The sequence below is a fragment of the Nuphar pumila genome, chromosome 5, assembly GCF_984573655.1.
Source record: "Nuphar pumila chromosome 5, dmNupPumi1.hap1.1, whole genome shotgun sequence".
Taxonomy (NCBI): domain Eukaryota; kingdom Viridiplantae; phylum Streptophyta; class Magnoliopsida; order Nymphaeales; family Nymphaeaceae; genus Nuphar; species Nuphar pumila.
In genome coordinates this window covers 1623657-1639833 of record NC_143253.1, presented here as the reverse complement: position 1 = coordinate 1639833, position 16177 = coordinate 1623657, and the positions used below count along the sequence as shown (strand labels likewise).

The 16177-nt window shown below is 38.2% G+C and overlaps 1 protein-coding gene across 2 annotated transcripts; it reads right to left on the bottom strand.

The window, feature by feature from the left end:
* Nucleotides 1-780: 780 nt before the first annotated feature.
* On the bottom strand, nt 781-14815 carry LOC149836423 (uncharacterized). Of its 2 annotated transcripts, XM_090005339.1 has the most exons (13): nt 14505-14815; nt 13704-13777; nt 13228-13311; nt 12947-13027; nt 10863-10943; nt 7011-7103; nt 6004-6183; nt 5749-5816; nt 5573-5624; nt 2641-2694; nt 2459-2551; nt 1364-1430; nt 781-1094 (listed from the first exon to the last, which is right to left on the bottom strand). In XM_090005339.1, exons 1-13 carry the CDS (start codon nt 14641-14643, stop codon nt 1006-1008), a joined length of 1155 nt encoding a protein of 384 aa, XP_089861465.1. In that variant the 5' UTR covers nt 14644-14815; the 3' UTR covers nt 781-1005. The 2 variants fall into 2 exon arrangements, with proteins under 2 accessions (XP_089861465.1, XP_089861466.1); XM_090005340.1 differs by lacking the exon at nt 1364-1430.
* Between the last annotated feature and the right edge of the window lie 1362 nt (nt 14816-16177).

Sequence of the window (16177 nt, the reverse complement as noted above, 5' to 3'; positions counted from 1 at the left end):
GTTTATCAATGGACATGAGATGATCATCATGGTTTGAAAGCCACAGGAAACATCCCTTGCTGCAAGAGCAAATCTAGCTGTACTCCCCGATAGGTTTAAGAGACCTCAAGAGTTTCAACTTTTAACAATTGGGGGCCTGTCAATTTGAGGTTGGTGATGGGAAGGGGTTTGGTGTTTCCCTTGGCATAACCTAGAGAGAGAGAGATGCATTCGCTACAATGCCCAGCTTTTGGCAGACAGCAACTACACAGCCTATAAAATGTGGATGAGCTGAGAGAACCAACTTTAAACCACTTGGTGCAATTAGTCGAGGCTTGCTTCCATGTTAGGAGAAACACCTCATCAAATAGAACACTATTAAGTGACCAAGTTTTTAAAGTTCAAAATTCATGATTAAATGGCCACAGTAACAAAAAACGAGGAGCAAAAGAGAAGAGACAAAATGCATTTCTGAACCAAAAGAACACAAACGTACTTTCTGTCAAACAGCCATTCGAACCAAAACCTAGAGCAATTCTGACACTGACAAGCCACAACGAGATTAGAACACCCAGAGAGACCAAAAGAAGAATGTTGTGCTAGACATCTAAACCAGAGCAGAACACCAACATGATATGGAGAGATTTAAACTGGACCAACGAATGCTTAAAGCAATCAAGTAACTTGAGGGGTCAAACTAAATCCATCAAGTTGGCATACTAAAAGAGTTTTAGTTTAGCAACATCAAAGATGAATTTTGGCAAGTATATTGTTCATACGAGAGAGAGAGAGAGAGACCAGTTGACTTTCCAAGAGCTCATATAAATATATAAAAATCTGTCAAAAAATCAGTAAGCACAACTGGAAATTTTGAGTTGATAAATTACAATGGAAACAAGAAAGAAACTGAGACCGAGGGCTTTCCCCTGCCTCAGCGTTCAACTCAACCCTCGTCCTTGGGTAAAAACGCCCCCCTGACCAATTGCAATCAGAATGTCTCACCAGCTAGAACGTTGTCTGACCACATCAACTGTACTTGCCTAATTCCATCTTCTTCTTGATCTTTTGTCCATGATATATGAAGGCATCCAAGATCCCAGCAACAGTGAAAATCCCTGAAATTTTGGACAGCAAAACAAAAACCTTCAATTTGCTACTTGCAACTTGTGCAGACATTGGGGTAAGCTCACAGAGTTTTACGCTGCCAGGACAGTTAACGTAAGTACGGCAGGCAAAGCCAGCACGGCTAGGTCTGTTCCTGGGGGCGGTTTCTCCATGTAAATATCAAAAAAAACTTGTGCAAACATTGGTTGCATAAAGGCACAAGCTTTCTAATTTTACTGCAATAAACTATAGTGACGAATTTGATTTAAGAATTCAGTACCTCCAACTATGGCACAAACATTTGTCAGAAAATGTAGAAATGATGTTTTAGACTCCGTGAAAATCACCTGCAATTGTGATGGAGAATCACAAAATAGGTTAATAAATTACAAACTCAATGCCTCACATGAAACTTTGGGATCAAAATTGAGCATGAAGGGAATTGAATGGCAAAAACCAACAGTAAAAGGAAATCTTGAATTCTAACTATGCAACAACTGCATCTTTGAGTGTCATTAACAATGCAGCATAGCTGTGGCTCAACTGGTTGAGAAAATTCTGTGACAATTTGCAGACTAAAATAAAGGTAAGCCAGGATATCTGACAAACAAGTTTCTATAGCTATTAGCTCCAGTAGGGCCCACCTATTTTTACCTTTTGAAATTTTATTAGCTGCCATGGACAAGTTAAGTACTTGAAGGTAGTTTTCCCTGCTGACCCCCCAATCCTGGTAAGCCGACGACTAAAATAGTGTATTCTCCAACCCCTCTTACCAGAACTGGCCATTGAGGCAGGATCTTTATTTCTTACCTTCAAGATTTTTTTCCCTATCGAACCCCTACTGCTGATAAAGAGGTCGATGAATAGAATACAACCAAAAGCTTCTACTAATTTCATGACCACGGCACAAGGATTGTCTTGATGCCATATAATCAATTGGAACTTTCCATCAACATCACACAAATATCTCCAACTCAAAATTTCGTTTTGTTTTACTTTCTCTAATGATTCAGCAATTACATGAATATTAGTTAATGTAAGTGACTCCCAAGTGTATCGCTAACTAGATGACACACATCCCACTGGAATTTTTGTTTCTTTTCTTTCCCCCTACGACTTATTTTGTCCCATATTCCACCGATGACGAGATAATGAAACCACATCACATATGGAACGCCATTCCAACCACAACAGAAAAGTTCAGCAAGAGTTGCAACTTGGCATCCTAAGGCCTGATTCCCCATTAATAAAAGGTAGTCTACCATACAAGAGAATGGAGATGGCCAAGTTTAGTAGATTGGTTGTTCCAGACAGAAAGTAAAGACCTTAAACAGACATCCGAAGCTTCAAGATAGGATTTTTTTTTTGTACTCACCTTAACTGGAGACAGATCATAGAAAAAGAAAATTCCTGGAAGGATTTGAGACCGACCAAACTCTGCCTCTTTAAAGTGTTCAGTTACAGAGAACTGCAAAAACAGATACCGTTGTAGTAAAGTTAAATTACATATACTAGTTCAACCGTATATCTTGAGTTGGAACTTGTAAACATAATTACCTGGTTTGACTGAATCTTGTGCCCCCTCATATCAGTGTACATTGTAGGTACGACCTAGAAAAAAGAACCACACATTTAAGTTTTGATTTTTAGTGTAACTATAAAAGTTAAATACAATGAGAGAATATACTTTCATAAGTTTTACAATATCAACGGAAGTCTCAGCACAAAAACAACAACAACAACAACAACTACGCCTTCATCCCAAAACAATTGGGGTCAGCGATATGAACCAAAAAAGAAATTCATTTTGGGTCTTCCACATGAATCCTTTTCCTCCAATCATTTCTATCCAACGCCATGTCCTCGGTGAGGTTCAAAGCATTCATATCCTTTCCTATCATCTCCATCCAAGTCTTCCTAGGCCTACCCCGACCTCTTTTAACTAATATATTTTCCCATTTCTCCAACCTTCTAACTGGAGCATCATTAGGCCTTCGCCGAATATGTCCAAACCACCGTAAACGATTCTCTCGCATCTTATTTTCAATGGGTGCAACACCTACCTTCTTACGTATCTCTTCGTTCCGAATCTTATCTTTTATTGTATTTCCACACATCCATCTAAGCATCCGCATCTCAGCTACACTCATTTTTTGAATATGATGTCTCTTGGCAGCCCAACATTCCGTACCATATAGTAAAGCGGGTCTAATAGTCGTCCTATAAAACTTTCCCTTCAACCGCAATGGCATTATACGATCGCACAGCACTCCAGTAGCACTTTTCCATTTCATCCACCCAACCTTTATCCTATGATTTACATCTCCATCAATTTCTCCATACTTTTGAATGATGGATCCCAAATATTTGAAATAATCATTCACCGGTATATCTTGCTCACCAAGCTTCACTACACTCCCATCACTACTTCGTTGCTTACTAAACCGACATTCCATATATTCAGTCTTACTCTTACTCAACTTAAAACCTCTAGCTTCCAATGTCTGTCTCCATAATTCTAACTTAGCATTAACCCCAGCTCTAGACTCATCAATCAAAACAATATCATCAGCAAACAACATACACCACGGTACATTTTCTTGAATTGATCTCGTAAGCTCATCCATCACTATCGCAAATAGGAAAGGGCTTAAAGCAGATCCTTGATGTAACCCAACCGTTATCGGAAAATTGGTTGTCACCCCTCCACAAGTGCGGACATTGGTTACTACTCCTTCATACATATCTTTAATTATACTAATGTACTTGAGAGAAACACCTTTCTTCATCATTGTCCACCAGAGAACGTCCCTAGGTACTCTATCGTATGCCTTCTCTAAATCAATAAAAACCATATGCAAATCTTTGTTCCTCTCTCTATATCTTTCAATAAGTTGTCTAAGAAGATGTATAGCTTCCATAGTTGATCTTCCAGGCATAAAACCAAATTGATTCTCCGATATCATGACAACCTTCCTCAACCTAGACTCAATCACCCTCTCCCAAAGTTTCATAGTATGACTCATGAGTTTTATACCACGATAGTTTGTGCAATCTTGTATATCACCATTATTCTTATATAAAGGCACCAAAGTACTCTTCCTCCACTCATTAGGCATCTTATTTGTTCGCCAAATCAAGTTAAAAAGATTTGTCAACCATTCTAAACCTTTCTCTCCCAAGCATTTCCAAGCCTCGATAGGTATACCATCTGGGCCAACTGCCCTTCTTGATTTCATTTTCTTCAAAGCCTCTGCAATTTCTTTCTTTTGAATCTTGCGCATGAAGTCACGATTTATCTCATGAAAAGGAATGGAGAAGTCTCCAAGATCTTGAGCATGACTATCATTAAATAGCTTATCAAAATAATCTTTCCATCTCTCCTTAATCTCCTCATCTTTGACTAAAACCCTTTGCGTTTCATCTTTGATACATCTAACCATACCCAAATCCTTCGATTTCCTATCTCTCATCTTTGCAAGCCTATAAATATCCTTCTCGCCTTCTTTGGTATCCAACTTGTCATAAACCTCCTTATATACCTTAGCCCTCGCGTTTCGAACAACTTTTTTAGCTTCCTTCTTTGCTATCATATACTTCTCCAAATTCTCATTATCACGACTCTTACTTAGATTTCTATAACACTCTCTTTTAACCTTAATAGCTAATTTGACATCCTCGTTCCACCATGATGTATCCTTACCTAGTGGTGCACCGCCTTTAGACTCACCCAATACCTCCTTAGCTACTTTTCTCATACCACCCGCTATCTTATTCCACATTGATTCTGAATCCTCCTCGAGACACCAATCAACTTCCTTAACTACCTGCTCTACAAACATTCCTTGTTTAGCTCCTTTCAGTGCCCACCACTTAATTCTAGGATCTATCCTATGTCTATCCCTTTTGCGGCATTGTCTAATTCTAAGATCTAAAATTAAGACTCTATGTTGTGTAGCTACACTTTCTCCTGGTATAACCTTACAATCGATGCAACAACCCCTATCTCTCTTTCTAAGTAGGAAAAAATCTATCTGACTCGTATTAACCCCACTTTTAAATGTTACTAGGTGAGACTCCCTCTTCCTAAACCAAGTGTTTGCTAAGATCATATCATAGGACAAACAAAAATCTAAAATCCTTTCTCCACTTTCATTTCTTTCTCCTATACCATAGCCTCCATGGATATTCTCAAATCCATCCCTACTAATTCCTACATGTCCATTAAGGTCACCGCCGATGAAAAGCTTTTCTCCATAAGATATCTCTCTTTCTAAGTAGGAAAAAATCTATCTGACTCGTATTAACCCCACTTTTAAATGTTACTAGGTGAGACTCCATCTAAGTCTCAGCACAAAAAGATTTAAATAATTAAAATTTTGATACAACTCCAACATGATAGCCCAACAGTTCAAACATAAAAGGTACTGCAGTAACCAACAGGTATTTAAAGTACTATACACCTGGAAATAAAAGAACAAAAATCTACCTTAATGAAATATTGAAAAGCCCCAGAAGAAGATTGCTGTACCCATTGCACACTGCAAGTGCCAGAAGCAGAAAATCAGGAATTTATGTATCATGCAGTTGACAGAACCACAGTGGTCTACCCACAATCACAATAGTCAAACAAAACTGGTTAAATCAAACTGCCCATAGACTTACCCATTAAGTGGATTAACAACACCTGGGAAATCATCTCCAAAAGCCAGCTTATTTATCTTGTGGCTAATCTGTTTTAAAAAGTATGCAGAAACTTAAACAGTGTGGAATTTAATTAGGAAAAAAACAGAGCACCAAACTTTATATGATTACTCTTTTCCTTTTTTAATGTTCAGCCATGTTCTGAACCTAAAACAACCTCTTATCAAACTACCATAGTCATGTCTGAACAAATGTTACTAGAGAATAATCCCTTACATTGAAATTGTCTTTTTCAAAGACCAATAAGTCATGCACATGGACATTCGATTGCTGAAAACTTTTTCCAGGGGTAAAGTGAAAATTGCCGGCAACTTTATTAACTTCCAGGAAACCTTGAATGTTGCAGCCTTCGCCTTCTTCTTCTTTTATCTGCTGGAGAAAACCCTCTCTTTTGCACTGAACAAAAACAAAAGACAAGACTAGAGGTTCAATACAGGAAATAAGTGATTCACAGTAGAATGGTCTCATAAAAGAGGCAAAAAAGGGACAGACAAAATCAACAATGAGAAATAATAGATTCACGAGAAAACTCTCTGTAATGAAGAGATTTCAAGACCATAGCAGTGAAGAAGAGAAGAGAAAGATAATTACCACTGATACATGTATAGATCATTGAACATGGAAACTCTTCTAGGATTTTAATAAAAAAGAGCAACAGCCATGTTCACCAATATCTATTTTAGCAATTTTTCAACAAGGACTTGGGAGGATTTAAAAGCAATAAATTTCCAAGGAAGAATCTTGAACATAATACAAAAAAAGTAGAAGAAAAGGGGGGAGGGTGATCAGTTAAGAGAAAAATGATACTAATGTCCACTGTAATAATATAAAAAGTGAAAAAATGCTAGAAATTTAGAACACATAATGAACCGAGTGCTACTTGCAGCTTGTGGAAAACATGCTTTTAATTATTAACAATATTGCTGGCATCTAAAAAACAGAAGTAGCATTATTCTATGAAGTGTTGTGGATAGGTCAATTGGTGTCTGACAACTAATCATCTAACAGACCATAACGAGAATGTTGCATGATTCAGAATCTCAGATCAAGTGGAAAGGTCAATTGGTGTCTGAGAACTAATCATCTAGCAGACCATAACAAGAGGTGCTATGATATGATTCCCATGAGATAACATGATCTTCACTCTTGAGTAAAGCCAAACATCCTAAAACTAACAAGATATGATTCAATAAAAAATAACACTTACAGATTCACAGAAGTACCTGGTCTATCAAGTCAGTATTTGTCATTGCCCAGCCTTTCTTTCGGTAAGCCTCACGAACTTCTTCACATGAGTTACAACAATCATCATCTGTCTGTATTCAAGTAGCAAATCACGACAACCCAAGCAGTCAGGCATTCAACAGTTACTATGAAACATCTGAGCATTCATCGATCAGTAAACCAGTTCTTGGAGGATCATAAGCAATTGTTTGCAAGAACACATTTTCTCCTACATCATTGAAATAATTAGCCTTTGAATGGCCTAGAAAACAGATAAAAACCAGAAATTTCAGTGTTTCCTACAGGAGGTAAAAAAAGACAAAATAACTAGGGTTAACAATGAACGAAAAATGTGATGTTTCAGCTCTTGGTTTACAGGCTTTGTTACCGGACCGGCAGGTGTATAAAAAGAGGAAGTTTCCAGGTAGGTTTCCCGATTCAGGTTTAGATTCAAATGATTGACATTCTATTCTTCAGGAAGATTATACCAGGGAAGTGAAGTTGTTACGAAAGGAGGTTGAGCTTTCAAGTTGTTTTGTTGGTCCGGGGAAGTGTTTCAATTCAAAGGGCTTTGAACATCTTCCTAGCTCTGTGGGGAAGGTTTCTTGTTTGTGTGCCTAGGTCGAGGAATCGAATCTAGCCAATTCGAAATCAGCAATATTCACCTTCCGTTTGTTTAGGAAGAAACAGGTTCTGCAAGTAGAAATTCTACAAAAGTAGCTAACAATAAATAGAAAGAAACTTATCAAGACAGAAGATGAATCATAGGAGGAAGCTGGCTCAGATTCTGCTGAAAGTCATGTTGAGTGCTTGCTGGAGCCCTTAATACCCAACCAAATTAAACCAAAAACAAAGGCAAAGTTCAGAAGGTTGACTGCTCCCAACATTTGTTGAGCCGCACCCACTAGTGTCGAGTGCTGCACCGGCATCCGCAGGTGTCCAGAAGCACCCATGTTCCACAGCCTCCACAATTCTCCATCACTTCCATGCAAAGAGAGAGAGACAGAGTAGTGTGTAGGTGCATGACCAAAACGAACTAGAGCTGGCGCGCGTCCATGTCAAAATTGACTTTTAGCAGCGCTTTTGAAACACCGCTAAAGACCATTTTTTCACCCATGACCTTTAGCGACGCTTAAAAAGCATCTCTAAAAGTCAATTTTTTTGCCCAAACCTTCAGCAGCACTTCAAAAGCGCCGCTAAAGGTCCATTTGCTGTGTGCGATGGACGCTCAGCGCAAGTTCGTTTTGGTCATGATCGAAAGTGATCATGCACCTACCACTTTTCCTTTCCTATATATATATATATATATATATATCAAACAACAAACAACAACAACAACTACGCCCTCATCCCAAAACAATTGGGGTCGGCGATATGAACCAACAAAGAAAATCATTCTGGGTCTTCCACATGAATCCTTCTCCTCCATTCATTTCTATCCAATGCCATGTCCTCGATGAGGTTCAAATCATTCATATCCTTTCCTATCACCTCCATCCATGTCTTCCTAGGCCTACCCCGACCTCTTTTAACTAATATATTTTCCCATTTCTCCATCCTTCTAACTGGAGCATCATTAGGCCTTCGCCGAATATGTCCAAACCACTGTAAACGATTCTCTCTCATCTTATTTTCAATAGATGCAACGCCTACCTTCTTACGTATCTCCTCATTTCGAATCTTATCTTTTATTGTATTTCCACACATCCATCGAAGCATACACATCTCAGCTACACTCATTTTTTGAATATGATGTCTCTTGGCAGCCCAACATTCCATACCATATAGTAAAGCGGGCCTAATTGTCGTCCTATAAAACTTTCCCTTCAACCGCAATGGCATTCTACGATCGCACAACACTCCAGTTGCACTTTTCCATTTCATCCACCCAACCTTTATCCTATGTTTTACATCTCCATCAATTTCTTCATCCTTTTGAATGATAGATCCCAAATATTTGAAACAGTCATCCACCGGTATTTTTTGCTCACCAAGCTTCACTACACTCCCATCACTACTTTGTTGCTTACTAAACCGGCATTCCATGTATTATGTCTTACTCTTACTCAACTTAAAACCTCTTGCTTCCAATGTCTGTCTCTATAATTCTAACTTAGCATGAACCCCAGCTCTAGACTCATCAATCAAAACAATATCATCAGCAAACAACATACACCACGGCACATTTTCTTGAATTGATCTCGTAAGCTCATCCATCACTATAGCAAATAGGAAAGGGCTTAAAGCAGATCCTTGATGTAACCCAACCGTTATAGGAAAATTGTTTGTCACCCCTCCACAAGTGCGAACATTGGTTACTACTCCTTCATACATATCTTTAATTATACTAATGTACTTGAGAGAAACACCTTTCTTCATCATTGTCCACCAGAGAACGTCCCTAGGTACTCTATCGTAAGCCTTCTCCAAATCAATAAAAACCATATGCAAATCTTTGTTCCTCTCTCTATTTCTCTCAATAAGTTGTCTAAGAAGATGTATAGCTTCCATAGTAGATCTTCCAGGCATAAAACCAAATTGATTCTCTGATATCATGGCAACCTTCCTCAACCTAGACTCAATCACCCTCTCCCAAAGTTTCATAGTATGACTCATGAGTTTTATACCACGATAGTTTGTGCAATCTTGTATATCACCCTTATTCTTATATAGAGGCACCAAAGTACTCTTCCTTCACTCATTAGGCATCTTATTTGTCCGCCAAATCTTGTTAAAAAGATTTGTCAACCATTCTAAACTTATATATATATATATAAGTTGGGGAACTTGCATGCTTCTCAGCAGTCAGAGGGTTCGGTAGAGCCTATATAATCTTCAATGCTACAAGTTGGACTACAATTATTCATGTTAAATAGTAAAAGTTCCAGATCACCAAACTAAATGATCTGGAGCAAAAAGGCACATTTGGGAGCCTAATGCTCACATGGCTACTCTCACCAAACTATTGTTGGCTCTTGTATTGTCCCATAGTGGATGTGTGCTTGTGCACTTTGTGTTTGTGATCTTGTAAGCCCTTAGAGACCTTTGTTTATATTTTCCACATATTTCATTACAACCACTAGAAAGAACTATCAACTACAACCCAAGCAATTGAATGTGATGACGCTAGACTATTCACAATGCTGCATTTTGCACATATACTTACGATGCTTTTGCTAAGGTCTTCCAAAAGGGGAGACAAGAGCATGTGTTCAAGCTCCCTAAATCTCTCAGCTTGAAGGCTTGCTAGCATTTGTTACACACACCTATGTGCATACACAGGTAGATGCATCAATAGATACTACCGTTACTACCCTTTACAACTACTGTCATATTGTGAAGCTTCTAACAAAGGGATGAACTCCATTGATATTTTTCAGCAAAAGATGTAAAGTTATCTAATCTACCACAATCAAATGTACAGGGAAGGCAGAAAGATGAAACAATATAGAATTATGTGATTAGGTATAAGACTAATTCAAATATGTAAGTACCAGCAGTACCACAAATTCTAAATTGGTTTACAACATATAACCTATGTCACAGGGACTCGGCCAACTGGGTGCCGCACCTGTCGCATCGATGCCGGTGCACGTGCAGCACCCGGTGCCGTCAACCTGACCCTGGGTGCGTTGACCGCACCCAGGGTCATTTATGTCCAACTTTTGGACTTTATATATATATATATATATATATATATATATATATATATATATATATATATATATATATATATTGCCGCACCCCCGCACCCAAGTTGTTTGAAAGTGCCGCACCCGCACCCATGTGACAGCATATAACTGAGCATTAAGATTCGGCTAAACTGAAACAAATGTTCACAGGAAACGTACCGCTTCTGCACCATAACAAGAGCCACAGTATGTCTCGTTGTGCTCCAACCTTCCTCCATGTCTCTGCAGGGGTTTTTCAATCTGCAACCAGAGGAGATAAATAACAATCCTTACATGATAATTGATGGTTCATAAAGAATGAGTCAAATTTTTAAAAACAAAAAATCAATGAGACCGATTTTGGCATAATCAAACACCAGAAAAGGGGAGATTCGATTTGTAAAACATAATTAAGTTATGGGCTGATGCATCGACTAATAGAACAAAGGGTGTGTAACCTAGCATTGTGATCCCTTTGAGATTTGCAATCATACTTATATATCTAATTGTACCTAAACGCATAATGAAAAAAAAAATATCAACATAAGCTGGTTTATGGAAACCAAAACAAAAACATAGAGCCATCTGATATCCAACCAGGCATGTATGCAGTGTTTGACGTTGGAGAAATCTGTTGGAGATAGAAATTTTGAACACCACCGTCAAGCAAAGGAACAGAATAGGACTTAGCAGAGATCAGTGCTACTAAAGGAAGCATTTTATTGGCTTCTGGTCTAAAATTACCCAAAATGGGACCTTTTATCGCTTGAGCCTGTCCAATGCGAAGATGCAGTTAAGAAAACTGCTGTGATTAATAATATTCGAATTTCTGCTTAAACATATATAAACATGGCTGTCAAAGAATTGTGTTCTTTGTGAGATGTTTACTCATGCACAATCGTCAAGGTCCAAGTGTTCAAGATCCTTTAGGAGGAAAGAACTCTGTTTTGATGAGAAAAGTTAAATAAATAATGCAGAATAAGATTCCATAAAAGCAACAATGAGAATTGAAAAATGTGATAATTTTAAATAAGAATTGCGTAAGAGATTCAAATAAACAAATTGTGATTCTTATCTGTAGGAGAAAGTGCATAGAGATTAGCACAATTTTCATAGATAGCAATGTTGCCAAAACCAAATCAGTGAATGAATTGTTTTCCAAGGTTGACTGATCAGAAAGCATTGAATCAGTTCATATATTGAACATTTTTGGAAATTTAAAATAAAAATAAGAGGAATTCGGGAAAAACAACTTATAAAAACCTCTGCTTATGAGAAAACACCTCAATGATGAAGTAGAAGACGACCTTCCACTTTATTTTGAATTTAAAAAAAATGTAAAGTGAAGGATCAGGTATGAAGGTACAGGGATTTTCGAGGGTCTTACTAGTGATTTTGGATGGGGAGTGGTCAAAATCTAATGGCATTGATAAGATAGTAATCAGATCACATCTGCAGTCCAACAGTAAAAGAAAAAAGGAAAAAATAAACCCAAATAATGCTAACACGTTAAAATCAAACTGACTGTTTTCGGCCAGACATAATTATCAGGTCACTGGTATCTATGTTTAATGCAAAACGATTCTAGAACACCTAAGGAAGGGATGGGATGGGCAAGGCCCGCTCCTTTCATTGGAGCTTGTTAAATCCCTCACACCTCCGTATTTTCGGGCTCAACCAGGAGTCCTCAATTTAAGATGGACTAATCTGATTTAGGCTTGAATGTTTCAAGTCAAAGGATCTTACCATTGATCCAATGGGAAGTAGTCACTTTGTATTCAAAAGTTCTTTCACCAAACATGGTAAAAGTATGATGACCTTGGCATGTTAACTATTTATGGCCTTATTTTCACTTGCACCAGCTTTGCATTTTGTGTAGATCAGGTATGTCACATATGCATTGACGCATCTTACAGAGTCAAAGTCTGTAGACATCAGTTGGACAAATCAAATTAAAATATCATATTCATCATATAAAAGGAAACATATATATACATATGAAAATTCTAAAATATGCAAGTTATTCAGAGTCCTACTATCTGAACTGGGGGTTCCTCAGTTTTGAACCCCACCAGGGTTATCCCCCCAGCTTCTCTATCCAAAAGGTCCAAATGCAAAAACAAAAAACAAAAACAAAAAACAAAAACAAAAGAAACTGAAGATAAAATAACAATTTCGCAGTCAACAGTTAAAATTTCATGACCACTATTAGGCATACAAATATGCAATTCGTTCAATTGACAAAATAGCAGTAAGATGAGTACCTTGGGCGCACCAATTCCATCAGACCTTGTCCCAATGACATTACCATGCTGATCAATCCTTTTTTTAAATATGTCATGTTTCTGCAAGAAAAAAAAAAAGAAATAAAGGATGATTAAATAGTAGCCAAAGCCAGCTCGATTTAGAAATAGGTGCAAATATGAAGCACTAATTAGTAGGCCCCACTATATCATTATTCAAAAGAGTTGTTTAAAGAAATAGGTGTGCATATTCCACTGGATTAAAGAAATATATATCAAATATTTGCAACAGACCAACTTACAATATCAAAATGCTGCTCTCCACTGATATCCATTGCATCGACGCTGAGGATAGAACATGCAAGAGCTGGAAAAGTTACATCGAACTGTACAAACAAAACAATGCACATCATATCGGACTTAGAAATCTTCAACAATCAACAAGAAACAAAAAATTGTCAAACCAACCTAGGCTTTCATTTAAATGAATATCACAGGAGCTGACAAAACCCTTTTCTATATCATAGGCTGAAACTAGTGCATGTAAATAGATAACAAAACAAACAAGCTAGGGAACGGTATAAAATAACTTCCAGTAGCTGGGAGAAAATAAAAATAAGATCCCTGAGGTTCACAAAATGACATGCAATACAGGACGTGGAAAATCCCTCAAAACTAGTCCCTCGGCATATTAGCAGAAAAGTCATAGACGCAACATTCATGAGTAAAAAAAAAAAAACAGTGCTTAAGAAAACAATGGTAAAGACAGAGTTACAACATTTATTCGAAGGGTTCCTCCTCTTGACACATCGACAGTCAGCTCGGAAACGGTAACAGGATGAAGATAAGACCCTGCAAAACCACAAAGATTGAATAACAACGAGAATCATACGAACTGGACCTACTCTTCTCGCTTCCCAAGTAAGAAAAAGGAAAAAAACAGAAGAGGAGGGCAAAAATACATGATTCAATTGTTTTCCAATAAAAAATAACACAATGAGTCCATAAAAAGGATGGGCCACACTTCTCTTTTCTTAAAAACACCACGAATCTCAACTTCTTCAAAAGATACCATCTTATTCCCAAAGAAAAAGAAGCAAAAGATTATCGACGGAAGATAAAACTCCAAATATCTCGTAAAATTTCAATTTTTTCTTATCTCCGTAGCCAAAATCACAAAGTGGGTTTCTGCGAATCGGACCCAAAACAGTTCTACGTTAAAACCATTACCGTATTGTCAAGAGAAAACAAAAGATAAAACCAATATCAATCCATGGATCATAAAACGATGAACAAAAAACCTAGTTGCGAATCCGCCTCTTCTCTAACAACCGCTCGGAAACAAAAACAACTCTTCACTCCCAAAAGAAAAAACCTAATTAACAAATCCCGCCAAAACCCAAACTCTTCACTCTAAAAAAACCTAGGTTTTACACGGCCAAGGAATCCAGATAGATCATCAGAATCAACACCAACAAAAAAAGAAAGAAAGAAACCATCCATGCTCACAACCCTAAGAATAAAAAACCCAAACTTTTTCGCGAAAAACGATCAAAAGATAGAAAAAAGGAAAACTCACTAAATTCTGAGAGGACCAACAGGAAGATGAAGATGGAGGAGATGAGGGTGATGAGCCCTCCCGAGAGCGTCCTGCTGTAGAAGTCCTCGTTGATCTTCGGGTAGGCGTCGAGATTCCGGAGCTTGTTCATCATCTCCATGGTCCTCCCGGCCGCCGGAAAACAGGCAAGCTGGGAATTCCGGCGAGGAAATCTAGGGTTTCCGCTCTCTCCCCACAACCCTCTTCCTCTCCCTCTTTATTTTGCCGGCAGAGCTACCGTGAAATACTCTCCTTCTCCTGTTTTTTTTTTTTTTGTCCTTTTTTACATACGGACCTTCCTATTTTGGGGGTTTATTTATTATTTGCCTTCTGCAAGAGGGTTGGCATTTTTCCGAACGGTACGATCCCGTGACGGGCTCCATGTATGACATCCAAAGGTCAAGTCTAAGGACCCATGGGTCGTGACCACGGTTGTCTTTGGTTGGTGGGTCGGATATCCGATTCAGACACTGGAAGGTGTGAGCTCCCAGGTAACACGAAAAAAGGTTCGGATTCGGGTTCGAATTACATCGGGTAGAGGAGACCTTTAAGGCAGCTCAAACTCGTCTCACGTAATTGAAAATAAAAAGTATTAAAATATACTATTTTAATTAAAAAACCATATACATAGTTCACAGGGGCTATCCTTTTCTGACCAGGGGCTACAATAGTTGTCATTTGACATGAGATGACCATGGTACATACGGGTGGGCATCACAGGCCCAGCAGCTTGATGGGCTAAGCCTACCCGGCTCAGGACAGGTTTGGGTCATATATAACAGAAACCTGATCTGTTATATATGTGAGCTGGGCTTAGGCCAGTCGTGGGCTATCAAGCTTGGGCCAGCTGGATGGGCTTGAGTTATTTATTAATTTTGTAATAATAATTTTTTTTAAAATTAACTATTACATAGAAACTTGGATAACTATTATTATTTACTTAATTAGGTGGACGAAAACTTGCTCTTTGTTAATTATTATTATTTACCTAATTAGTTGCCCTAATTAAGAATTAGTTGAATAAGAACTTGCTATTCTCTCACTAACCTATAATTTTAACCAATCATTTATGCAAGATTGGGTCTTGCCAAGCCGAGCCCATCCTGGCCCGCTTTACATTGGCCCAAACAGCAAATGAGCCCGACCATTAGCTTCTCCTCAAACCTGAACCCGTTAAAAACCGGGCCAAAACCTGACAAGTTAGTAAATGGGTGAGGTCGTTGACCAGGCCAGCTCGATCCATTAACGGGCAGGGCCGGACCGATGACCACCCCTAATGACACACCCTCCTAGGTCGCTCAAGTGGTAGGTCGCCTTAGTATCAGGTTTGACTCTCACAAGGTGTGTTGGTACCTATGTCACAATGACACGTGGGCACAAGGATGCGTGATGCAGACTAGACATGCAAGTTTAGAATTTTTTTTGAAAAATGGAACATGAGGACAAGAAAATTTTTAATCAATAAAAACTATTTTTTGACATTTTAATATTAAAAATAGGTTTTAACTGATAGTACTTGAAATAATTAAAAATATTAAAACATTATCCATATGTACGTGTCCGAGTGTCTGCTCATAACATGAGGGACACGCCATACCCTGACCCTGAAATCCCCCAAAAAAAAAAAAGGGTTCGGGTATGAATGTTGTGATTAT

Coding starts and splice junctions, on each gene's coding strand:
- LOC149836423 (XM_090005339.1), bottom strand. CDS start 14,643: ATGGAGATGATGAACAAGCTCCGGAATCTCGACGCCTACCCGAAGATC. Junction 13,312..13,703: donor GAGGAACCCTTCGAATAAAT/GTTGTAACTCTG, acceptor TTGTTTGTACAG/TTCGATGTAACTTTTCCAGC. Junction 13,028..13,227: donor GAGAGCAGCATTTTGATATT/GTAAGTTGGTCT, acceptor TTTTTCTTGCAG/AAACATGACATATTTAAAAA.